This window comes from Galleria mellonella, unplaced genomic scaffold, assembly GCF_026898425.1.
Source record: "Galleria mellonella isolate WM207_F2 unplaced genomic scaffold, CSIRO_AGI_GalMel_v1 utg352, whole genome shotgun sequence".
Classification (NCBI taxonomy): domain Eukaryota; kingdom Metazoa; phylum Arthropoda; class Insecta; order Lepidoptera; family Pyralidae; genus Galleria; species Galleria mellonella.
Window position 1 is genome coordinate 7,101,628 of NW_026442084.1, and position 27,424 is coordinate 7,129,051.

The window sequence follows — 27,424 nt, forward strand, 5'->3', positions numbered from 1 at the left end:
TATATTAATTTCAAATTGTAATAATTTACTCATATATACAACCGAATCTAATAATTTATATATATATATATATATATATATATATATATATATATATATATATATATATATATATATATATATATATATATATATATATATATATATATATATATTTACTGATCCAATAACGAATATATTAAGTTTGTCATCCAAAAACTAATATTGGTTAACATATTCGAAAATAGATATCCGACCGATATGGGCGATATCGAAATGGGCGATTACTTTATTCCGCCATCAATGTCCAGAGAAACCCAATATACAAATATCGGATCGATACCCATATTACCAATACCTAATATGAACTGTATTTCTAATAGATTTAAGTCTAAATTGGAATAAATTGCAATTAAGACGTTCCATAGAATAAAACTTGCGAAATTAGGATTAAAACATTAATTCTTCCAAGGTTTTAAGTTCGATGGGAGACAATAATCCTCAGAGTATCATTTGAATCTAAAATCGTTTACTACCACGCGTTATATAAGTCTGCAGTTTACACAAAGAGATATTTTGTTTGCAAATAAAACCTACATAGAAATAGCTTTGTATCATACATACATACATATCTGTCACGCCCGTCTCCCATTAGGATAGGCAGAAACAATGGAACGCCAAATGATTTGATTCAAACAGACCTCTTTCGCTACTTCCACATTCATCAATCTTTTCATACACGCTCGCCGGTTACGGGTACTTTTAATTTGGCCCTTCTTCAGCACGTCGCCTATTTGGTCGACATACGTATAAAATCCTTTGTATCAATAGTGAACAATTTATCCGGCGAAGGACCAATAATTGTTATCACTCGTATATTATAGTAAATAACACCAAAAATAGATTAGTTATAGTGAAACATTACATTTTGTGTACAATTTATCTAGCTACATCCACATTACATATGTACCCTAGTCATAAAAACATAGAAACACCTCGTAACCCTATTTTAGCTATTCATCTGTATTTTTTTTTCTCTCTCTTTTTTTGTGTTAAATTCTCAATTTGAAAGAAAGTGACAAAACAGTGTAATAAATATAATCTAATAGTGTATTCTACAAGAAAAAAAAAACTACTCCAATTGTGGCAAAACCAGTTTTTTTTTTTTTTTATTTCAAAATTAATAGACTATAATAAAATTTCAATTGGAAGTATGTCTTTCAAATAAAAAAAAAAAGAATTCTACCCAACGGTTTATAACTGACGGGGTTATGAGGTAACAAAACAAAAGATGCAACCGAATGGTACTTAACTACCTTTTTTTATTTAATTAAAAATATGTCTGTACATTTTAGTTTTTATAAATAAAACGGTTAACCATTTACACAGTAATAAAATAATTTATTATCCAACGTAAATCATAAGATGGTTACAGTGAGATTAATAAAATATGCAATGCATACTAAAATATTAAAAAAAAAATAAACATCAAGCATCAAACTGCCCAATGCTCAAACGAAATCATGATAATAACCTTAGAGTTAGCAACGACGCCATCTAGTTCCAAACTAAGCTAGAATACTACAGGTACTTACTAAATATCTGTAAATGTTTATATTTTATTTATGTGTATGGGATATTCATAAATATATTAAAATTCTCACAAACCTATTTTAACTATTGAACTGTTTTGTCTCTTTCTATTGTACTAAATAGCCAATTTAAAAGAAAGTGACAAAAGAGTGTAAAAGTAGACTTGTATGAAATATTTTAGTTTTTATGAGTATGAATCCACGACTATGGGCAAATGAAATGACGTCTTGAAAACACATTAAGACAATAAATACTAAATGATTTCGATGTCTACAATCTATAGTTTTAATTCCTTATTCATAAGATTGTTTTGTTATTTTCGCTATTTTTTTTTTTCATATTTATTTGCTCTTTTAAAAGTGAGAAAATAACTAACAGTTAAAAATATATTTATTATAACTTTAAGATTTCCATGAGTAAATTATACTATTCCGTCTGTTCCACATGTCTGTTGAGAGTAACGCTTATTAGTCTCATTATAACGCCATCTAGTATCACGCTACGACAATTATAATATATTTTTTTACGACTAGATGGCGCTGATTATAAAAATGCGTATTGATTTAGAGATTTTTCACTGTGTTCAATTCATCCAAATCCAAGACATATAGAGACACAAGTTTACAATAGACGTTTATAATTATAAAAATAAAAAAAGAAATCTATTTTCTTAATTTAAATATATCATAGCACCATCTTACGGGTTCTACAATGTTATGACTACTCGCGTGAACATTGATCGACCGATCGTTAATTACAAACATTATTTTTTTATATAAAACCTAAAATATAAATCGACATTATATGGTCTCCATACTATGATATGTATTATGAGATACGAATTTATTTAATACTAACAGAGTTACCACAAACCGAGCTACCAACCTAACAGCAACAATAACCTGTTGTCATGAACACGATGATTGATTCCAAATATATGGTGCCATGCCATGATAAACCTATAGCTATTTATAAGATATAATTTACATGAGTTATCTCGACGTTTCGACCAGGTTACACAATTTAAATAATTTATCATAATTTAAATGATCACGTTTAAACCATAAACAATGCAACTCGAAAATCTATTAAGCTATGGCATTGCCACTGCTGAGAATTAAGGCCTAATAATAATCTCTAAATCATGGAAAAACTCAACAAAATCAGAGGGCCTACCATGAAATATTTTCCAAAATTTCGTGGCCGAACGAAACACAAGTTTGATGTTAAAATTACATAACACATACCGTTTAAAAATATTAAAAATGTTAAAATATCGTTCCTTTGGACTTTTATGGTAGGATTTATGACGAACGAAATATTAAGTTTTATTTGCTGGACCGATTTCAGTGTGAATAAAAACACGAAATTGAGTCCAAAAACAAGAAATTTCGTTTCATAGTAGACCCACAAACTGGAACCAATGGAAGTGTTCGCCGTTTTAAATTAAATTACTATATGTCTTTTAGGGTCCCATACCAAAAAAAAATTAAAACTACGCTTATGATACAACTCCGACTGTCCGTCTGTCTATTCGTCTATCACAGCGGTATATTTCAATTATCATTAATACTATTAAATTTAAAATAATTTTAAATATTACTTACTTACTTATATTCCTTTTTCTATAATTTAACATATAGTTTACAAATTATTACTAACTAAATTAACATAATGCCAGTTATGTCCGATTATAAAAATAATATCAACTATTTTGTAGGTAAAGAATTTTTTTTTTCTAATATAATACAAACGACAAATTTTTTTTTTTACATTATAAAAAATATGAAGTAGGTAAGTTTTTAATGGTAAATTTATATAATAATCATAGGCTACAATGGTTTAATTTGTTAGTAACATAAACTTAGTCTAATGTTATCATATACTTAAAATAAATAAAATAAATAATGAACAAACTTGGTCACCGCTGAAGCATCAAAGATGCCAAAACAGTGACCAATGTAAGTGCAGTCTAACTTTCACCAGACGGAGACTTTGTACAAAAGTCGTTTGCTTGGGTACTTCTGTCCCATTCGTGTTTCTACCGTGAAACAGTTGTGTTTGCATGACTGTGTTTAGGTTCGAAGGGTGGGGTATGGCGTGAATTTACTGGGTACAGAGAAATAACACCTGAGTCCTCAGGAATGGCAACGCATGGGGGGTATCATGGGCGAAACAGTATACTCTGTTATGTCCATGGTACTGCTCATGTCTATAGGCGACGATTACCAATTTCCATCAGGTGGGCCGTCAGATTGTTTGCCATTCTAAGTTGTATAAAAAAAAACCTGCTCGAACACAGCCATGCAAACACAACTACTTCACAGTAGAAACACGAATAGAACAGAGGTGACCAAGCAAACGACTTGTGTACAAAGTCTCCCTCTGGTGAACAGTGAAAAAACTAATTATTACATTGTCAAATATAGTGTATTTAAGACTATATTTGACAATGTAATAATCCCAAAAGATTACGGTAACAATGTATTGTCAAGTTATTAAGCTCATGCGTCGTATCCTTTCAGCGTCAATCCAGGACGTCGTATTCAATTATTGAGACAACTGTAAAGCAAGAACGGTTTTTTGTTTAATTAAAATATTAATATATAATATGCCTTAGGATTTTATCAGAGTTCACAATACCCACATGACGACGGTGTTAAAAGCGTCCATAGGCTACTATACACTATTACCATCGGACGGGCCGTATGCTTGTTTACCATATTTATAGTATTAAAAATATAACAGCTAGACGCATTAGTGCACAGTCGATTTGTCCGTATTCACATAAGTTTTTCGACCCGACAATCAAAATGGTACGCACAGTTACACGAAAACACCAAGTACAGCATATCTTTACGCCATATCACTTGTGGAGTAGACAGAGCCGATTGGAACATGGCCAGATCTTTAACTACATTACTTGCTCCTAAAATAAATCGTCTAACTACTAATAATCGTCACTAATTCCGAAGGCTCTTAACTGCCCCCTCGAATAGTATACTGAGTTTGTGATTTTACTGAGTTTTTTATATTCCTAGCTAAATCCCGCGGCTTTGCTTACATGAAATAGTACTTAAAGTACCCTATGTGTTAAGTTAGAATATAACCTAACCATGCAGTAAGGGGGGGGGGGAGGGTTGTTAGTAATGGGTACTAATAGTCCCATTGCTAGCAATATACCCAACCAGGTCGACCTCCTCGCGGTTCTCCCTGGAAACTATCATGGTTAATTCCTGATGAATTCATCATGATGGGCTAACTGACCTGTTTTCATTCTCATCTATCACCCTTCACTGGTGCTCCGCCAGCGTATATCAATAGCGCAAGCGGAGCAGCCATTCTATTTTCACCCATTAAAAAAACCATGCGGTAAATATCATTAGATCATCAAATCCGTTCAGTACTTTTTGCATGAAAGAGCAACAAACATCCATCTATCCATCCATTCTCACAAACTTTTACATTAATAATATTTTCTTAAACATGCTTGGAAATGTAAGCATTATTTTGACAATCTTCTTCGAGATAAATCAAAATTGCCGTACTGGCCAGATACATGCGGGCAGCGGCCGGCAAAAGTTGTATGAAAATCCATATCTGTCGTGTTTTGCGGCCAGATAAATTACTATGTAAACTCATCTGTCCTGTAATTAAAAATGGAGTGACCTTTTACTTCGAAACATGGCTACCAAGGAGGTAACTAATAAAAGGTTTTATTTAAATTTCGAACTGGCTGGCTGGCAAATAGAAAGCTGTTTATTGAAAAAAAAAAAACAAAGGAACATTATGGCGCGTGAAAAAATATTATTGTTCGTTATTCGTCATTGAACTTAAAAAGTAGAATTATGTTTTTGATTTCCGCGCATTGTTTGAGATAAGTACTATACAAGCCTGGGCCACAACTAGGCATTAATGGACTCACGTGTGTGCCTCGTCTACGCCTCGGCCCACATTTGTACGTTCGTTCATCAATACCTCAGTTGCTGGCCGCTGCAGTAATGTACTATAATAGAATACATGAATAAAATTACCTAATGTTTCTTCATAGTGCAGTAGAGGTGACCGACTTGAGCCCTCGGACTAGGATTGTCGGTGACAGATCTTTGGTAAATTCATCTAATATCTGTTGGAGAAAAAAATATATATTTATTTATTATTTATTTAACTCTTTATTGCACCAAAAACATTAGAAAATTCAAGTGAAATGCAATAACATAAATACAGATTGAAATATACACATAAAGGTACAAAAGGCAGTCTATTACAACCTTTTTGACATCCCAAATAATTCTTGTATACTATTTGAGATGGATAAAAAAAAAAAAACTATAATGACATATAAAAATATATCTATCTACCTATCGATCCTATTTAAGAGCTGCGCTCTTGTCGGTGGAGCTCTAGCCATATATTATTTCGGGAAGGGCCTTTGACCAGATATCAGCAGACAGGCAACCCTGGCTGGTGTACTACGGAAGGAAAATGGGGAAACTACCACACAAATGTCCCTTACAAATGGAGCACACAAAAAAAAAATATAAGAGGAGAAAATTCCATTATGGCGTTTTATTTTCACAATTTAAACTATGATTTATACAATGGTGATGATGATGGTGATGATTAGTAAGTGTTAATTATAATAAAAAGCATTGTTTACCTTCAAATACTGTTCACATATGGGCTCGTCCGGCGGCGAGGGCGGCGGCGGCAGCTGCACGAACGTCACCGCCGTACCCTCCGAGCACCGCCCTTTGATTATATTGTTCACGCTGGAACAAACATATTTATATATTTATTTATCGACCACATTCCAAAAAAAATTGGTACAAAAGGCCGACTTAATACTATGTAGCATTCTCTCGCAGTCAACCTTTGGCAAAACAGAAATTTAATTATGCGATGAAAAAAATTGAAAATTGTTACAAATATATATTTACACGTACGTATCGTTATACTTACAAATCACGACACACATTTTCATATATAGAAGGGGACATTCAAATATTATGTAAGGCAAGTATTGAAAATTGTTTACCAGCCCCCCCCCCCCCCCCAGCCCATCTAACGCGCCGTAACCATTTTTACCTAATAGTCACAACTCAAATGAAAGAAAAACAAAATAAAACGACATACAACACAATTGAGGAATTCCCCGTAAAACATAAACGAAAAGGGTTGCCAACTTTGGAGACCTTAAATCCCTAGTTACTTATTTAAAAAAAAATTACGTAACATTATTCGAACACTCCTCTCGTCCCTATAACGCATCGTAAAATTTTACAAAAGCCTCCCCCCCCCCCCCCCCCCGCATTTTATCATCATTATACGGTGAAAGGGACGCTGCTGTCCATCCCTCGACCATAAGTTCCCTCAGTCGCCTCTTACGACAACCACGGGAAAGAAAGGAAGAGTTGCCCATTCTATGCCTAAATCTACACGGCAACCTACCCCCTCCCCCCCCCCCCAAATTACGTTACATAATACATTAAAACCCCCCAATATGAACCAATACGTCACGAATGTATGTATATAAAAAAAAAGCATCACTCACGTCTGCAAGTAACTCAGCGGCACCCGCTGGAATATACTGTTCTCATCTGAATTCAGATCGCTGGACCACTTGGTGGCGTTGTCCAGTGATGGCCACTCCGTAACCTGTACAACACATTTTCTGATATCAATACACCTATCCCCCGATTTACACGGTACTTGTTTTACACATTTTCGCTTTTACACGGTTTTCCAAATAAGTTTTTTTTTTTTGTTTTTATCGCACTCTACTAAATGCTACTGTGTTTGAACACGTGCGCTGTGTACACATCTCACGGGGAATCCCGAGCTGACTTGCTGCACATGCACACTGTGTCTGTATTTATTCGCATAAAATTAAAGTTTTATCTACGGAAAATTGTATTTGAGTGAAAGTTTCACAGTGTCAGAAAGATTTAATTTTTCAGTTTAATGTATTATAATTAAATAAAAAAAACAGTGTTTCCGTAATATATTACATATTTTAACCTGTCAATGCATTTTATTTTTATTTCTGTGTACACCTAAAAATATTGAAAAAAATCACAACTGTTAAATAGCAAAATTATGCATTTTCTGCAAGCTTTTCGATTTACACGGTTTTGACTTGAAAATTTTTAATTTTCGATTTACACGTTTTTCTCAGGCTACGTCTACCGTGTAAACCGGGGGATAGGTGTACTGTATACCAGATTTTAAATTAATCCTTTAGGAATACAACTGTCAAATCTGTATGCAATTTAGTTTAGTAGTTTTTTCGTGATACCGGAATGAATTTACTGTGTACAGAGGAATAACACCTGAGTCCTCAGGAATGGCAACGCATGGGGGGTATCATGGGCGAAACAGTATACTCTGTTATGTCCATGGTACTGCTCATGTCTATAGGCGACGGTTATCACTTTCCATCAAGTGGGCCGTCAGCTTGTTTGCCATTCTAAGTTGAATAAAAAAAAAAACAGAGAAAGATTCTAAAAATTGTTTTTTCATCTATTGTCCTTATTTAGACGTCTCAAATCAATATTCCTCATATATTTCCTATGTACAGACATCGTCTAGTCACAATTTTATTATTTATTTAAACTTTAATGCACAGTAAAATTCTATGCACATTTGGCGAATTTAACACCGGACGGTATTATCTACCAGTCATTTATGTATGTAAATTAATATTAAAAGAGATTTGGTTTGGATATTGAATAAAGTCAAAACCCTTCTTCTTTTACGCAACTTAAAATGGCAACCAAGCTGACGGCCCACCTGATGGAAAGTGGTAACCGTCGCCTATAGACATGAGCAGTACCATGGACATAACAGAGTATACTGTTTCACCCATGATACACCCCATGCGTTGCCATTTCTGAGGAGTCGGGTGTTATTCTTCTTGTTGCTTCCTCTATACTTGATTAATTTAAAAAATTCTTTCACCTGTAGAAACCTATACAAATAAGTAATATAAGATACAGTCTTATATTACTTATTTGTATAGGTCCAAAAATACGTGTAAAGCCGCGGTAGGTAGATAGTATGTATATATATTTCAAAATACTTACAATGTGCGTAGTGGCATTTATTCTGAGTAACTTAAGGAGCTCGTCCAGCCTCTCTTGCAGTGGACGGGCCTCAGACATCGGCGGCACGCTGGGGTCTGAACTAGGGCCCACGGACACCGTTCTACCAGCTTCTGAAACAGATACCTCCTTTTATTTATTTATACTAATAAAAATACTGTAAAAATATTGTTTTTAAACATCTTTTACGTCTATACTGATATCTAAAGTGTTGGAATTCTACTGTTTATTTAATTTACTAAATATTTAATTAATGGATAAATTTAAAAACTGCTCAACCGTTTTTTTTTTTAATTCGGCGGCGAGCTGCAGCCGTACTTGCCTTGTATGAGTGTGGGCGGCTGGTGCCGGTGGTGCTGGTGGCGCGGCGCGGCCACCAGCACGCCGCAGCTGCCAGCCGCGCGCAGCGCACCACGGCGGCTGCCAGCCGCGCGCCGAGCGCACCACGGCGCGCGCAGCTGCAGCCGTACTTGCCTTGTATGAGTGTGGGCGGCTGGTGCCGGTGGTGCTGGTGGCGCGGCGCGGCCACCAGCACCCGCAGCCGCAGGTGCTGCCAGCCGCGCGCCGAGCGCACCACGGCGGCCAGCTGCAGCCGTACTTGCCTTGTATGAGTGTGGGCGGCTGGTGCCGGTGGTGCTGGTGGCGCGGCGCGGCCACCAGCACCCGCAGCCGCAGGTGCTGCCAGCCGCGCGCCGAGCGCACCACGGCGGCCAGCTGCAGCCGTACTTGCCTTGTATGAGTGTGGGCGGCTGGTGCCGGTGGTGCTGGTGGCGCGGCGCGGCCACCAGCACCCGCAGCCGCAGGTGCTGCCAGCCGCGCGCCGAGCGCACCACGGCGGCCAGCTGCAGCCGTACTTGCCTTGTATGAGTGTGGGCGGCTGGTGCCGGTGGTGCTGGTGGCGCGGCGCGGCCACCAGCACCCGCAGCCGCAGGTGCTGCCAGCCGCGCGCCGAGCGCACCACGGCGGCCAGCTGCAGCCGTACTTGCCTTGTATGAGTGTGGGCGGCTGGTGCCGGTGGTGCTGGTGGCGCGGCGCGGCCACCAGCACCCGCAGCCGCAGGTGCTGCCAGCCGCGCGCCGAGCGCACCACGGCGGCCAGCTGCAGCCGTACTTGCCTTGTATGAGTGTGGGCGGCTGGTGCCGGTGGTGCTGGTGGCGCGGCGCGGCCACCAGCACCCGCAGCCGCAGGTGCTGCCAGCCGCGCGCCGAGCGCACCACGGCGGCCCGCTGCAGCCGTACTTGCCTTGTATGAGTGTGGGCGGCTGGTGCCGGTGGTGCTGGTGGCGCGGCGCGGCCACCAGCACCCGCAGCCGCAGGTGCTGCCAGCCGCGCGCCGAGCGCACCACGGCGGCCAGCTGCAGCCGTACTTGCCTTGTATGAGTGTGGGCGGCTGGTGCCGGTGGTGCTGGTGGCGCGGCGCGGCCACCAGCACCCGCAGCCGCAGGTGCTGCCAGCCGCGCGCCGAGCGCACCACGGCGGCCAGCTGCAGCGCGAACAGCGCGCGCACGCTGAACGCCTCCTCGGGCGCCGGCCGCAGCAGCTCCGCCAGCCACACGTCGATGTACTTCAGCGACGGCGACCGTCTGTCCACACCACCACAATTCCAATAAGTAGAGAAAAGAGAGATTGTTAGTAATGGGATACAACTACGTCTATCAAATCGACATTCTCGCTGTTCCTCCTGGAAACCGTCAACAGCTAATCAAGGTACATAGCATGGCCCACACCTTCCTTTCTCATAGGCGTCTTAAGCAACGATTAAGGAAACTTAATGATCGAGTGATGAGCAACAGCATAAGTCTTAAAACATCACCATGGCCTGTGATTACCAACCCGCCCCTCAAGCGAAGCAAATACTGACAAAACTCCCTTTATGGAGGAGACTTAAACATTTAACGGCTGATATAATAATAAAAATAATGGTGACCTCTCGACGGCGGCCATGTCGAGCGCGTGGAAGTTCCGGCAGAGACCGACGTTCTTGCCGACGCAGAGCACGTCGGCGACGATGCGCACGTACTCGGCGGCCGCGAGTCGCGCCGAGCGCCGCAGCGGGAACACGGCCTCGCCCGACTCCAGCTCGAACTGCTCCGTCTTGTACGGCGACAGGGGGCTGGGGAAGAAAACAACTGTTAGAAAATCTTATGTAGCGAATACAAGTGTGGTAGTGTGGCGAGTGTGGTGGCGGTAATTGTGATGGTAGTGGTGATTGTGGTGGTGGTGGTGGTGGTGGTAAGTGTAGTGGTGGTGGTGAGTGTGGTAGTGGTGAGTGTGGTAATGGTGAGTATTTTATTTTTTATTTTTATACAACATAGAATGGCAAACAAGCTGACGGCCCACCTGATGGAAAGTGGTAACCGTCACCTATAGACATGAGCAGTACCATGGACATAACAGAGTATACTGTTTCGCTCATGATACCCCCCATGCGTTGCCATTCCTGAGGACTCAGGTGTTATTCCTCTGTACCCAGTAAATTCACGCCATATCCCACCCTTCAAACCGAAACAACCGGTGGTGAGTGTGGTAGTGGTGAGTGTGGTGGTGGTGATCGTGGTGGTGGTGATCGTGGTGGTGGTGGTCGTGGTGGTGCTGAGTGTGATGGTGATGGTGTGGTGGTGGTGGTGTGGTGGTGGTGGTGTGGTGGTGGTGGTGTGGTGGTGGTGGTGAGTGTGGTGGTGGTGGTGAGTGTGGTGGTGGTGGTGGTGAGTGTGGTGGTGGTGATGAGTGTGGTAGTGGTGGTGAGGTGATGGTGGTGGTGGTGGCGAGTGTGGTGGTGGTGGTGATGAGGGTGGTGGTGGTGAGTGTGGGGGTGGTGGTGGTGAGGGTGGTGGTAGTGGTGGTGAGGGTGGTGGTGGTGGTGGTGGTGAGGGTGGTGGTGCTGAGGGTGGTGGTGGTGGTGAGTGTGGTGGTGGTGGTGGTGGTGGGTGTGGTGGTGGTGGTGGTGAGTGTAGTGATAGTGGTGGTGAGTGTGTTGGTAGTGGTGGTGAGTGTGGTGGTAGTGGTGGTGATAGTGGTGGTGGTGGTGTAATGGTAATGATGGTTGCGATGGTGATTGTGATGATGGCGGTGGTGATTGTAGTAATGATAGCGATGGTGGTGGTGATGGTGATGATGATGGTGGTGGTGGTAATTGTGATGGTGGTGGCGATACTAACTCCCGGAAGAAGTCGTGCGGCGGCTGCTGGTCGCGGAAGCCCAGCAGCACGGTGTCGGGCTTCATGGCGCCGAGGCCCGACAGCCGCGCCAGCTGCGCCGCGCCACTCCGCACCGACTCCGCCAGGCTCAGCTCCACGAACGCCTTCACCTGCACCACACCGACCGTTGTTTCTTCATTAGCTTTTACCCGGGAATTCGTCCGTATGACCGGGGTATATTTACTAACGCGGCTACTAGAAGCCTATATCCTTTTCCATTCCGTACAGTACGTGTATACCGAATTTCATAGTGATTGGTTAAGCCGTTAAGGCCCTATGAGGTAACAAACAAACAAACTCGAAAAATAAATAAAAAAATACAACTGAACAGAGAACATCCAACTTTTTTGAAGTCAGTTAAATCAGAATTCATTTATTTGTTAGAATAAAGTATATTTGTATATGTGTTACATAGAAGAAAATTATAGACAAATCTCATTCTACCACAATGCAGGCAAGGAAATATTAAAAATTATCATATCAGCGTTGAAACAGTATACTCTGTTATGTCCATGGTACTGCTAATGTCTATAGGCGACGGTTACCACTTTCCATCAGGTGGGCCGTCAGCTTGTTTGCCATTCTAAGTTGCATAAAAAAAGAAAACTTATTATACAAGAAATAAAAATAGTCTAATCAGAATTACACTAAAATGATTACAGTAATACATGTCGGGGACAACCGCTGGGGAAGGCTTTGAGTGACGACCACGTACGGGTAAACGCAGTGTAGGATGGGGGGTCATCCAGGATTCACCAGATGGAGCGACGGCCTAAAATGCGTTGAAGAGGTCAGTGGATGCAGGCGGCTTAGGACCGTTCTCTATGGCAGTCTATAGGGGAAGCCTATATCCAGCAGTAGATGGATAACGGCTGAAATGATGATGATGATGAATTGATGTTGAGAACATATAAAGTGTGGTCGTGTGATGTTCAGCAGTGCGTTACCTTGAGATGGTCGACGAGCTGCAGCCAGTAGCGCTGCTCGGCGGCCAGCGGGTCGCCGGCGTCCAGCTGCCCCACGCGCACGTGGCCTAGCACGAACAGCCCGCCCTGCCGCCGCACAGTACACACCGTCCATCAAAATCATTAGCCAAATGTAACCCTCTCATTCAAGGGAGGGAAAAGGCTTGTTAGCAATGGAGTTTGACAGCCCCATTGCTAGCAATATACCTTATTAGGTCGACCTCCTTCATCCTCACCTATCAATCTTCACTGGTGCCCCGCCGGTGTATACCGTTAGCGCGGGTGAGGTTACCATTCCATTATCATCCATTTAAAAAAAAAACCCTCTTATTCATTAGGGAGGATGGAATTTGTTGTAATACCGATTACCAATCCCATTGCTAGCTGGTCACCCTTGGAAACGATCGTGCTAAATGATGTCTAACATCACGATGGGCTAACTCTGCCTTTTCATTTTCATCCATCATCCCACATTGCCCCCCCTGTGTGTGTATACCGTTAGCACAGGCTGGGTTACCATTTCATTAAAAATACCCCTTTTTTTAAACACCTTGTGGGAGGTGGATGGGTACTGTGGGAATTCCCCCGTAAGGTAGGGGTGTACCCACCAAAAACCAGACGATATACCCTCGAGGATATACCACATCTCCGACAATTAAAAATACCCCTGGAAAATTAAATACACCGGTCCTGTCAAAATTCCACGATTACCACTTTCTATCGAATCAGCCGTCAGCTTGTTTGTCATTCTAAGTTGATTAAAAATTCTCCGTCTGGTATCATCATACCAGCTATATACAGCAATGGGCAGTTACCACTGCCGAATGTAGGTTTCCTCTGTAAAAGGTGGTTTTGCCAGTAGTTGCCACGCTATGGAGGCGGGTTGGCTAACGGTTGCCAACCCTGGCTTTGGTGATGTTTTAAAAGGGTCGTAGCTGCCCATCCCTCGATCATTAAGTTCCCTGAGTCGCCTCTTACGACACACAAGTGAAAGGAAGGGGTGGTCCATTCTATGCCGGGACCACACGGCATTGAACAATCTAATATATTCCAACAAAAGAGTGTAGAAGGTTAGACAGTTATATGTACCTTCTTCTGGTCATTAACAAAGTCAATAAGCGGCGCCGACTGCCGGGGGGAGGCGATCAGCAGCAGCATCTGCGGCCGCCAGAACTTGACGTGCTCCCGCCGCGGGTCCAGCAGTAGCAGGTATTTACGGACCTGGAATGAAATCAATAATTACTGCTAGATGACCCAATCAATTTGGTTTCACCAATTATGCCATCTATTAAAAGTAATCCGAAGAAGAGATTTCTATGCAATATTACTTATTTTTAATTTTTAGATTCTTCAGCTGAGCTTTTAAAAAAAAATTATCAAGCCCTTTTTGAGTTTAACGAGATTAAAGAACAGCAAATGCTTTGATCCTCAAAATAAGATACTGGTATTATAAGGCACCAGGCAATGAGCATCTGGGTGTACAACCTGAAACGCCCAGACCTGAGGCAATCCAAAAAAAATTATTCCCTAAATTGGCCCGACCGAGAATCGAAACCGGGACCTCATTAACGCAAAGCGATACACCTACTACTACAGCATAGAGGTCGTCAAATCAAGTCATTAGTGAAGTGGATATACTAGCCTGATGGAAGATGAGCGCCTGACTGAGACTGCCCCACTTGGGGTCGGCGGCGGCCGGGGACAGCAGGTGCAGCGCCAGCACGAGCGCCGTGCAGGCGAGCGCCGCGCCCGCCGCGTACAGCGGCCGCAGCGCGAACACCAGCGCCGCACACCCCACCAGCCCCACCAGCGACGTCACCCACGAGAAATGCTTGAACGTTGGCCTGGGAGGGACAGGTTGGATCATCGATACAGAATATACTTTAGCTGCCCCACACATATTACATGTCTCTAAACTTTTGACCAAAGATTTTAATCATCATCTGATGATGATATCACCCATCTACTGTCCACTACTAAACACAGGCCTCACTACAGAACAGGGGAGTTTTGCCAATTATGGCCACGCTTGGCTGACGAATTGACAACTGCAGTTAAGCTTTAGTGATTTTGAAGAGGGGCACTGCTGCCCATCCTTCGACTATTCAATTCCTTTAATCGCCTCTTACGACACCTACTGGAAAGGAATGTATAGCCTATTCTATGCCGTGACCACACGGCAAACTATATATTTCAACCTTTAATTGTTTACTGCTGGGTTTACCAGTAGTTGCCACGCTTAGCAGGTGGATTGGCAACCGCAGTCAGACTTTATAAATATTTTAAAAGGGACGCTGCTGCCCATCCTTTCGCTGTCCCTTAGTCGGTTCTTACGACACCGATGGGAAAGGAAGGGGTGGCCTATTCTATGCCGGGACCACACAGTCTATATAAAACTATATAATACTAACCTGAAATTGGGCGCAGATGCCAGATCCAGTCCCAAACAGGCGAGGTTTATAGCGAAGTAACTTGTCATGAACAGTACAGAGTTGACCTGTAAATATAAAATAAATTAAAATTAACTATAATAGTACAGATTCTTTTTATAATCAGACAGACAAACTGACGGTCCACCAGAGGGTATATGGTAATGGAACATCTAAAGATACGCAAGCGAGTTGGTTAAACACTAATTTATTCACTGAAAAAATAAATTGGAACAAATTGTAACTGGCCAGTCCTCAGTCCGCGTGGGGTGTATATACATAGACAAAACAGTACACTCTGTTATGTCCATGGTACCGCTCATGTCTATAGGGGACGGTTACCACTTTCCATCAGGTGGACCGTCAGCTTGTTTGCCATTATATGTTGCATAAAAAATAAGACCAACCTGCGCAATGGCGTTCAGCGAGCCTGCCATAATGCCCACTTGTACGAGCAGCCAGGACACCAGCACCGCCAGCACCGGGTTGCCGGAGCGCGACACCATCGGACGCAGGAGGAAACCTTACAACAAATAGAAATTTTACGGGATTGTACAAATAATAAATTATTTTAATTACTAAACCTATTTTGATAATATTACTAACAGGACCAATCTGTAAGAATATCTTTTGGAATAAAAAAAAATCCAAATCGATTTCTAACCGACTGAGTTACGAGGTAATAAACGTTGAAAAAAAAAAAAACAAATAATCAAATTGAAAACTTTTTATTTTTAAATTACCAGAAGGAGACTGTACAAAAGTCGATTGCTTGGGTACCTCTGTCCCATTCGTGTTTCTACCGTGAAGTAGTTGTGTTTGCATGGCTGTGTTTCGGTTTGAAGGGTGGGACATGATGTGAATTTACTGGGTACAGAGGAATAACACCTGAGTCCTCAGGAATGGCAACGCATGGGGGGTATCATGGGCGAAACAGTATACTCTTTTATGTCCATGGTACTGCTCATGTCTATAGGCGACGGTTACCTCTTTCCTTCAGGTGGGCCGTCAGCTTGTTTGCCATTCTAAGTTGTATAAAAAAAATGTTGAAAATAGGTAAATATATCAAAATTGCTTACCGAAAATATTATCCTTGGCGAGTGCTTCTAAAACTCTGGATGCTCCAATTAAATTGGACAGGCCAGCCGAGAACGTTGCCATTAGCATACCTGTAACAATGTTGATAGAAAAAAATATATTAAATAAATATTAAATAAAATATATTTAATATCAATATTTCAAAGTCTTGTATCAATGTTCGCTCACGCTAATCTCCGAAACCGATCAATGGATTTTAATGAATTTCGTGATGTTTCTAGCAAAACCCCCCAATGGCAAAGGCGGGTCAAATTCAAGTCATCTTTATTTAAATAGACTTGTTTACAAACATTTTCAATTTTTTTTTAATCTACTACAGGGGGTGCTGCGTTATCTGAAAAGTTATGATCTGTTGAGAAGAGCCAACAAGAAACTCAACAGTTATTCTTTTTTTTAATTATTATTATTAACATACATATACATTAAAACAATGATAAGCATTATGGGATCATTATGGATGCCTGTTTGTAATAAATAAGCTTAAAAACTACTCAACGGACATATATAAATTTTTTCACCTTAATAAAGATAGATAGATAGATAGATATACAATTTATTTACATTACTTACAGCACACAAATTACAATAAAAAAAAAAAACATACACGTAATACACAGCAAAAGAGACAAAAGAATAAAAATAAAAAAAGCACAAATAAAAAAAAAAATACAAAAACAAAATACATAATCTAACAATCTCCTTTGTTACCATTCCTTCATGCGTGTGCCATAGTAACACAAAATGGTCACAGCTCAGTTTATTGCTTTGCCCTTAAAAGAGCAAAACACTGATATTCTGCTGTGGCCAAGAGTCAGTCGCGAAACTTTTCATTAAAAATTTACAATATAAAAAAAAAAAAAAAAAATATATATATATATATATATATATATATATATAAACTGCATTGTATGTGTCCATTATATTTGCCTCCACTTGATATTATATTCTACATAAATAAATAAATAACAGATACCATTAGATGAGGGGTAGTCAGAGATCACTTTCTGTCACATTCAGATATTCAGGCAATAAATATTTCGGCTACGTACCTATTGGGTATTCCAATATTTTGTTTATTAATTAAAAAGATTTTAAGTTTTTTTTTTTTTAAATGTGTTTACTATTAGACAATCTTATTGGGGGTGGTATATTATTCCAGCATTTCGTAGCTTGGTAGCGGAAACTTCCCTCAAACGCCACAGTTTTATGAGGACGCCCTGCTAATAAGTAGCGCGTGGGTCTTGTACTATATTTGTCATGGAATGAATTAAATTGTAATTTGGAATATAGATATTCCGGTCGCCGATACTTTAAGATGTCAAATACTGTACAAGCGAGATGAAAGTTTCTCCGAGAGGACATGTTTAAGGTGGAATAATTATTTAAATATGGCGTTAAAGCTACATTGTTAGCAAATAACATGGCTGTGTTTCGGTTTGAATGGTGGGATATGGCGTGAATTTACTGGGTACAGAGGAATAACACCTGAATCCTCAGGAATGGCAACGCATGGGGGGGGGGGGGGTATCATGGGCGAAACAGTTTACTCTGTTATGTCCATGGTACTGCTCAAGTCTATAGGTGATGGTTACCACTTTCCATCTGGTGGGCCGTCAGCTTGTTTGCCTTTCTATGTTGTATAAAAAAAAAACATTACTTCATCAAAAAAATACGCATTGTCATTTGTAACAGAACTAGACTAGCTGGACTAGGTAGATAAATATCTTTCTAGATATCTAGTCATGCGAGGCCAGGGCAGGTGGCCGGTAAATAAGTACTCACCGACAGCAATGAAGGGCGGCCAGACGTTGAGCGGCAGCAGATAGACGTAGTTGTTCTGCAGCAGCGGTCGCGAGCAGGCGGCGGCCGACAGCGCGGCCAGCGCCGCGTACGCCGCGCCCGTGAACACCAGCGCCGCCAGCGTGCCGCGCGGGATGCTGCGCGACGGGCTCTTCAGCTCGCCTGCCGGCAACACCTTACCTGACCACTGCTGAACATACCCTCCCCCATCAAGAGGACCGGGGGAGGGGTTGCCAGTAGTGACCACGCTTGATAGGCAGGTTAGCAACCGCAGTTGGGATTTTGGTGATGTTTTAAGAGGGAAGCTGCTGCCTATCCCTCGATCATCAAGCTCCCTTAGTTACCTCTTACGACACCCACGAGAAAAGAAAGGGTGGCCTATTCTATACCGAGACATAAACAGCTACACTTTATGATCATTCAATATTATTTATTCACATTATTTTGTGTATGTTTATATTAGTCTATCTTTATTAATATCATAAATGGCTTAATAGTTTAACCAATCACTATGAAATCTAGTATACACGTACTATATAAGATAGAGAAGGATATAAGCTGTTTATCCCGATCAATGAAAATAATTTAGTCACGCGAACAAAGTAATAAATATAATGTATATGTAAAGTATTACTTTATGTCTCCTAAATTCTTGTCATCATCCGGCCCGAAGGACCAATTTGTTTAGGCCCTTACTAGTAAAGAGGATGATGATTTAACGATAAAATAGTTATAATTCTCGTTGTAGTTAAAGGTTAAATTTGAATAAAACAATATATAAAGGTAGGCGTACGATGTCGTCACTGACGCGACACGAAATGGCGAACAGAGCCGACCTAAGCCGAAATCGCCCGACGGCTCTTAGTGTTGCAGTTCCATGAAGATCAAACACTGAATATAAGTAAAACGCTCAGCAACGCGCAAATGCATCCTTAGTGTTGCAGGCATCCATAGACTACAGCGACCATTTACCATAAGAAGGGTGAACAGTCATAGGTACCATGTTTGCCAATTTTAATCACTCACCACTCATGTTGGCCCCCGCCATAACACCAGTGACGCCTGTGAACAGCACCCCGAACACAGACGCGAAGTCCACCATGTCGCCATTGGTTGTGGTGTAATCCCTCCCATAATCCGGGTACAGGTTTTCGTAGAAGGTCGCCGAGCTGAGCCCCGTGTAGGTGAAGTTAGTGTCATTCACCAGCTGATTTGTGTCGGGTTTCTCAATCTGTATTGACAAGATCAAAAACTTTTTTTGAGTCCACAGACGCAAGACAGGTCAATGACCCTTGTGTGTGAGGAAGACCGTCTAAAATTCTTGGCACTAGAGGGCGCCACCATCACATGAGTAGTGGTCCACAAATTTATGTGAGATCAATACGGAAATAACCGTATAAACTTTTTTTTTATATCAAACAAGCTCACGATACACATGGTGGAAAGTGGTAACCATCGTCTATAGACATGAACAGCACCATAAAAACTTTGTTTTTTATGGTGCTGTTCATTGCCATTTTTCGAGATATTTTATCCTTAAATCTTAGTTATTATACCCTTCAAACAATGCAAGCACAACTGCTTGATACCAGAAACAGGAGTGAATTAGAAGTACTCGGATAGGCATATTTAAAGGTATAATGGCTGACAAAATATACTCTATTATATTCATGATACTGTTCCATAGACGGTTATCACTTTCCACCAAGTGGCCCGTCAGCTTGACGGCCCAATAATTAATTATCAACTAAATTCTCTATCTATAATAATAAATATTTTTTTTTTTTTATTCAAGTAAACTTCATAATAAGCATTTTTGAACAGTAATTTTTTTATAAACAACCACCCAGTTAGAAATGCAATATCAGCTGAGAAGAACGGACAAGAAACACAGCTGTTGCTTTTTTTTTAAATATAAGTTTACAACAAAGGAATTATGAATGGATAAAATAATTATCACAAACTTCGTATTTATAATAAAAAAAAAAAGCTATCAAGCTCTAATCAATGACAGTATACTTGACCAGACCAGACCCTATTAGAAGCACCCGTTCACGAGTATGACGGATGAGTCAACAATCATTGTGTTCAACCATATTATAGGGAGATCAACCATTATACCTTCAAAAAAGTGGTGTGTATTTTACCAAATTCAAAGTCTTTCAGACGTAACTCACCTCAGCCGGGGGGGTGACAAAGAAGCTGATGAACGCGCTGGACAGACAGACCAACATGGTGACCCATATGGCCAGGCTGGTGCGGGCGAACAGAGACGCGCCGGCGAGGGAAACTCCCAGTCCGACCGCGTTGAGGACAGACCGGTACAGGAACCGGTACCACCAGCCGTCCGGTATACCAGGGTTAGGTTTCACTAGGTAACCTGGGGAATAGAACAATGTATTAGGTTTTTTACTCGACTGATAAAATTCAGGGAACGTTTTCCTGGTACCAACCTATTATATACTTTATTGTACTTTTAATTTACATACATCCTTTCTCTTCTTTATTCAATTCTTTTTAATCCATTATTTAAAAGAAGGTTTTTGTATTCCTTGGCGAGAGCAATTCGTATTCTTTACGTAGTATTAATAACCACCGTCTCAAAATTCTTCCTCCACTTTGCCATTCTATGTTGCATAAAAAGGAAATAAAACAATCTCATCCATTATCTATCCACTGCTGAACATAGGCCTTCCCCCATTGACTGCCATAAGGAACGGTGCTAAGCCATTTACGTCCACTGACTCCCTGCAATGCTTTTCAGGTCGTCACTCCATCTAGTGGGGGGGTCATCCTACACCGGGGGGAAAGGGATTGTTAGTAATGGAGACTGAGAATTGCTAGCAATATACCCAACCAGGTCGACCTCCTCGCGGTTCCCCCTGGAAACTATCATGGTTAATTCCTGTTGAATTCATCATGATGGGTTAACTGACCTGTTTTCATTCTCATCTATCACCCTTCACTGGTGCTCCGCCAGCGTATCCCGTTAGCGCAGGCGGGGTTACCATACCATTTTCACCCATAAAAAAAATACACTGTGTTTACTGGCACAGAGTTGCCATTCAAAACCTTACTTCCTAATCATTTGTCGGTTCTTCGAGCTATATGACCAGCCCAATAGTGTAGCCCCACTTCGATTTCACTCCACAGGGAGTGCAGGTTCTACTTGAATATTTGTTCTTATGGCACTACGAAGAAACATGTTATGCTCACCATTTGTCCCAAAATTCTCCACCAGCGCTTCGGTGCACGCTGATATGCAGAGGGCACTGGATACCACGTTGGCGAAGAAGAACAAAGTGCCAATGGCGCCACCAAATTCTGGACCTAGTGTCCTGCTTATCATGACTGAGTTTGCATTGAGGAAAATAATGCATTATACAAATATAGTGTAAAAAAATTGCAGGGGTCAAAATTGGTATTGTTTTTTGTAAAAATCTAGTACAAAACTTATGCATGGCAATATATTATGTATGAAACCAAAAATTTCTAATTTTATTATTTCAGCTATTAATTTTCCACTGTTGAACATACCACGCTTGGCAAGTGGGCTGGCAACCGCAGTTAAGCTTTTAGAGGTGTTTTAAGAGAAACCCGTCCACTGTTGGACATAGGCCTCCCGCATAGACTTCCATATGGAACGGTCCAGAGCCACCTGAGCCACTAACTTTCTACGATTCATTTGAGGTCGTCACGCCCTCTAGTAGGGGACTGTCCTACAATACATTTGCCAGTAAGGGGTCGCCACTCAACCTTTTTTCCCATCGATTGCAAGTTCTTCAAGTTATATGATCAACCCATTACCACGGGGGGAAAAGGGATCGTTAGTAATGGAGACAGAGAATCCCATGACGCAATATACCCAACCAGGTCGATCTCCTCGCGGTTCTCCCTGGAAACTAAAATGGTTAATTCCTGATGAATTCATCATGATGGTCTAACTGGTCTGTTTTCATTCTCATCTATCACCCTTCACTGGTGCTCCGGCAGCGTATACCGTTAGCGCAAGCGAGGTTACCATACCATTTTCACCCATAAAAAAAAACTCATTACCACTTCAGCTTGCTTACCCTTCGGGCTATGTCGGTCACTTGGTTCTTCTGCGGTTATCCTCATTTCGGATTCTTTTTATTTATTTATTGACACTTTAATGCACAGTAAAACTTTGTACATATGGCGGACTTAACACCGGACGGTGTTCTCTACCAGTCAACTATTGGGCAAACCGAGAAATAAGTAGGCGGTGCATTATTGAATAGAGGAAAAATAATATAATACTTGATACCCAATATATAAAATTCTCGTGTCGCGATGTTTGTTACCAAACTCCTCCGAAGCGGCTTTACCGATTTTTATGAAATTTTGTATGCATATTGGGTAGATCTGAGAACCGGCCAACATCTATTTTTCATACCCATCAATGATAATAAGGGTGACCCACCCCTAAATATTTTTATTTTATTATAATTTAGCATTGAAAGATACATACAAATTCAAATTTTCACGCTTTTACGATCAACCCCTGTCGTTTAATCGCAATTTTTATATGCCGCAATAGGGCTGCAGGATAACAATCGAATATAATAATTGTAGTACGATATATTTTCATGTATAGTTCTAGAAATAATGTATATGGTAAAACAACGTTTACCGAGTCAGCTAGTATTCATATAATATAAACATATAATTAGACTTATATAAACATAATATAAACATAATATATTAAATAAGTATAATAAATAAATACATAAAATATAAGTATATAAAACAAATAAGTGTAAAAGAAGAGCAAATAGAAATCTGTGAGTCAGAGTAACCAGCAAGATTTTTAAAGGGAAAATAATAATTCCGCCAAATGTACATAGAATTTTACTGTGCATTAAAGTTTAAATAAATAAATATTGCAAGTAAAAAATGTATGACTGTAACTACTAATAAACTGTCAGTTTTCTCATATTGGGTTTGCTGGAAAAAATCTCTATTGGAGACAAGCTCGCCTTTGCGCACTATTATGTTTGTTTTTACATTTCAATAACCTTTTGTGTACAATAAAGAATAAATAAATAAAATAAAAATAAAATAGAAGCTTTCAAAAATAAAAGGATACAGTAGACACCTCCGCCTTCGACGGCGCCGTTGGTCGATATGGCACATATGGAGGTCACTGTGAACAGTACTATCAGGTAGGCGAGGCCGAACTGCCCCAACGTGACTAGGAGGCCCGCGTTACCCACCAGGTATCCTGAAACATATTACATACATTTTTAGTATTATTATTATTATATCAGCCGTTAACTGTCCACTGCTGGACATAAGCCTTTCCCATAAGGAGAGTTTTGCCAGTAGTTACCACGCTTGGCAAGCGGGTTGGCAACCGCATAACATATACCTTCACAAAGTTTCAGCCAATTCAACAGATCGGTTATTTTATAGTATTTTATACATGATTTTTTTTTTTATTTATATAACTTTTTTATTTAAATAAAACAAACACTAATTGTTAAGTGCAGCAAACCGCGACGCATTAGTGACAACCGCATTCAAATCGTTCAAGCCGTTTCTGAGATTAGCGTGCACAGATGTACAAAGAAATAGACAAAATTTTTAAAAATCATTCTCTTGGATTCTATTGCGTTCATAAAGCCCCCGTTACAACAGTTTTTCTTAGTATCTTCCATGTACAGACAGCGACCAGTTACGATTTTATTATATGTATTGATAACTTCATAATGAAAAAACTCTTTTACAAAGTCAGTCGTAAACAATATGTCAGTGTTTTTTACTTAACAGTACATACATACATATGTACAAACAATTATAATTATTGTAATGACGACTGGCAAACAGATAACACATACATACATACATATCCGTCACGCCTGTCTCCCATTAGGGTAGGCAGAAACAATGGAACGCCAAATGCTTCGATTCAAACAAACCTCTTTCGCTTCCTCCACATTCATCAATCTTGTCATACACGCTCGCAGATAACACGTAATGCATTTTACGTAATTATTATATACTCGCATGTCCTTATGTTCAACAGTGGACAGATAATGGTTGAGATCATCATGATGATGATGATTATATACTAGCTTTGTCTGCGACTTTGTTCGTTCACCGGGATATGTTTTTTTCTTAGACAACTTAGAATGGCAAACAAGCTGACGGCCCACCTGATGGAAAGTGGTAACCGTCGCCTATAGACATGAGCAGTGCCATGGACATAATGGAGTATACTGTATCGCCCATGATACCCCCCATGCGTTGCCATTTCTGAGGACTCAGGTGTTATTCCTCTGTACCGTGTAAATTCACTGCTATATCCCACTCTTCATACCGATGCAAACACAACTACTTCACGGTTGAAACATGAATGGGACAGAGGAACCCAAGCAATCGACTTTTGTACAAAGTCTCCCTCTGGTATATATACTCGTATCATTGCATTTAAATGGGCCGGAGCAAGAGGATTAAAATCGCTTCGAGTCCATTTTTTTAAATGCCCCCCTTAACTATCAAATTCCCCCCCCCCCCCCCGTGGTGCGTGGGCCCCACGTTGGGAAACACCGCCCTAGATGGTGTTAGTATACATTAATCATTTTATAATCGACTCATTCATGAAAACAATGCCATTATTTGATACCATTTGGTCAGTTAGTTTTGTACACGAACAGAGTCGCAGATAGTTTCAAATACATACATGTTGCGAACAATTATTGTGTATATACAAATGAATCATACAGATAACATACATTTGTAGGACTGTAGGCAGAAATATATCATTTATAATTACATCACATGTTTAATTATGAATAATGGTCTCTATGGGCTCTAATTTTACATTATATATCACTACAACGTTTTTTTACCAACTTCAGAAAGGAGGAAATTTTTAATTCGACTGTATTCTTTTTATAAATTGCCGTGTGTGCCCCGGCACACAATGGCCTGTTAAACACCATTGCTAACAATCCCCCCCCCCCTTATTTGTCAGTGTCGTAAAAGGCGACTAAGTGAATTTAATAACAGTAGTGTCTCACTAACTAAACGATATATATATATATATATATATATATATATATATATATATATATATATATATATATATATTTTTTTTATATGTGTGTATGTGTTATTTCGAGAATTATACATGAAAAATTATCCTTCTACAATTATTATATTTGATTGCCATCTTGCAAGCCTATTTGCGGCATATAAAAATCTCGAAAAAAAAAAACAGGGGTTGATCGTAAAAGCGTGAAAATTATAATTTCTATGTATTTTTCAATGCTAAAACAAAATAAAATTAAAATTAAAAAAAATGTTGGGGGTGGGTCACCCTTATTATCATTGAGGGGTATGAAAAATAGATGTTGGCCGACTCTCAGTCCTACCCAATATGTACACAAAATTTCATAAAAATCGGTAAAGCCGTTGCGGAGGAGTTTCGTAACAAACATCGCGACACGATAATTTTATATATTGGATATCAAGTATTACATTATTTTTCCTCTATTCAATAATGCACCGCCTACTTATTTTTTTGGTTTGCCCAATAGTTGACTATATATATACATGGTCCTTTTTTAAATTAAAACGTTTCTCCCCACGATGGTCGAGTAACCAATTTCGGAAATCTAATTCTGAGTTAACAAACAACTATTTCAGATATTTGCACCTGCCAAGGTCGTTTTCATTATGCAAGTCAATTTCAAATGCTGCCATTGCACACAAACTTGTAATGTCACTGACATTGCGACCTTGCTGCGCATGCGCAGCTATAAGAATACAAGCGATAAAAGTGCATTGTTCATTAGAATTGATTTTACATAGGTCACGCTTATTTATTTTACTTACTAGTGTCACGACCCGGCTTCGCGCGGGTAGATAGGTTGATCTCTGATCTTTCTTTTAATAACATACGGCTTTTTGTTTTATTATTATTATTTCAGCCGTTAACTGTCCACTGCTGGACATAACCCTTCCCCATAAAGTTTTGCCAGTAGTCGCCACGCTTGGCAGGCGGGTTGGCAACCGCAGTTAGGCTTTTACAGATGTTTTAAGAGGGACGCTGCTGCCCGTACCTCTGCCGTTACCTCTTACGACACCCACGGGAAAGGAAGGGATGGCCTATTCCATTAATATTTAAAATCTGTAAATTTTTTAGATAGATGGATTTAACCAAAAAGCAAAACTATTTTTTTATGGGTGAAAATGGTATGGTAACTCTGCCTGCACTAACAGGATACGCTGGCGGAGCACCAGTGAAGGGTGATAGATGAGAATGAAAATAGGCCAGTTAGCCCATCATGATGAATTCATCAGGAATTAACCATGATAGTTTCCAGGGAGAACCGCGAATCCTCCTCCTTCATCCATCCATCCTCATCAGTCATCTATCACTGGTGCACCGCCAGTGTATACCGATAGCGCAGACGGGGTTACCAAACCATTATCACCCATTAAAAAAAAAGAACAAAAAATACACTGTGACACCCCTAGTACCACTCGTCGTTGCCATTCCATATGATAATGGTGTTACGCTTCTGTACCCTGTAATTTTACTGCCTGCAATATCCCATCCTTCGAACTGAAACATAACCGTGCAGCAACAGCCAATTCACGGCAGAAACACGGATGGGACAGAGGTACCCATGCGGACTTTTGTACAAAGTCTTCTTTTGATCATCATCATCTTCCTACCCTTATCCCAATTATTATTTGGGGTCGGCGTAATGTTTTTATCCATATTACAAAAAGATTTGGCTTTTAATATTACGACCGGCCGCCTGCCTGACGTCAAACCTTTTTGGATCTTCGTTTGATGATAGCAGTAATCTCCGAGAACAGCTCTCCTTAATCAATACAGAGAAACTCAAAATGCTTACCCATCCGAATAAATATGAGAGCGCTGAACATGGAAAGCACGACCGGGCAAAACACACCGGCGAACGTGCCCACTTTCTTGATGGTGGGCCGCTCGGTACGGAACTCGCCGAATTCGACGTATCCTGAAACAAGCACTGTAGATATAATAAGCAGCTTCCACCAACTACATCGACTGGTGTATCAGATTCAGAAGGCAAAGATATTTTTTTTATACAACTTAGAATGGCAAAGAAGCTGACGGCCCGCCTGATGGAAAGTGGTAACCGTCGCCTATAGACATGAGCAGTACCATGGACATAACAGAAAATACTGTTTCGCCCATGATACCCCCCATGCGTTGCCATTCCTGAGGACTCAGATATTATT

At 40.5% G+C, this 27,424-nt stretch overlaps 1 protein-coding gene across 1 annotated transcript in view; it reads right to left on the reverse strand.

The window, feature by feature from the left end:
- Window positions 1-2,350: 2,350 nt before the first annotated feature.
- LOC113509990 (solute carrier family 12 member 9) overlaps window positions 2,351-27,424 on the reverse strand; it is a 28,668-nt gene continuing 3,594 nt past the window's right edge. Inside the window, exons 3-23 of the mRNA XM_052897138.1 lie at window positions 27,058-27,180; window positions 23,274-23,408; window positions 21,380-21,514; window positions 20,341-20,543; window positions 19,190-19,394; window positions 18,146-18,325; window positions 16,345-16,434; window positions 15,673-15,788; window positions 15,248-15,333; window positions 14,479-14,680; window positions 13,926-14,057; window positions 12,819-12,923; window positions 11,833-11,981; window positions 10,602-10,787; window positions 9,918-10,257; window positions 9,150-9,885; window positions 8,658-8,788; window positions 7,127-7,230; window positions 6,233-6,344; window positions 5,607-5,698; window positions 2,351-4,134 (exon numbers count right to left, since the gene is read on the reverse strand). Of these exons, the coding sequence (XP_052753098.1) occupies window positions 5,618-5,698; window positions 6,233-6,344; window positions 7,127-7,230; window positions 8,658-8,788; window positions 9,150-9,885; window positions 9,918-10,257; window positions 10,602-10,787; window positions 11,833-11,981; window positions 12,819-12,923; window positions 13,926-14,057; window positions 14,479-14,680; window positions 15,248-15,333; window positions 15,673-15,788; window positions 16,345-16,434; window positions 18,146-18,325; window positions 19,190-19,394; window positions 20,341-20,543; window positions 21,380-21,514; window positions 23,274-23,408; window positions 27,058-27,180 (3,551 nt within the window). The 3' untranslated portion in view covers window positions 2,351-4,134; window positions 5,607-5,617. The remainder of the gene's footprint in view (window positions 4,135-5,606; window positions 5,699-6,232; window positions 6,345-7,126; window positions 7,231-8,657; window positions 8,789-9,149; window positions 9,886-9,917; window positions 10,258-10,601; window positions 10,788-11,832; window positions 11,982-12,818; window positions 12,924-13,925; window positions 14,058-14,478; window positions 14,681-15,247; window positions 15,334-15,672; window positions 15,789-16,344; window positions 16,435-18,145; window positions 18,326-19,189; window positions 19,395-20,340; window positions 20,544-21,379; window positions 21,515-23,273; window positions 23,409-27,057; window positions 27,181-27,424) is intronic.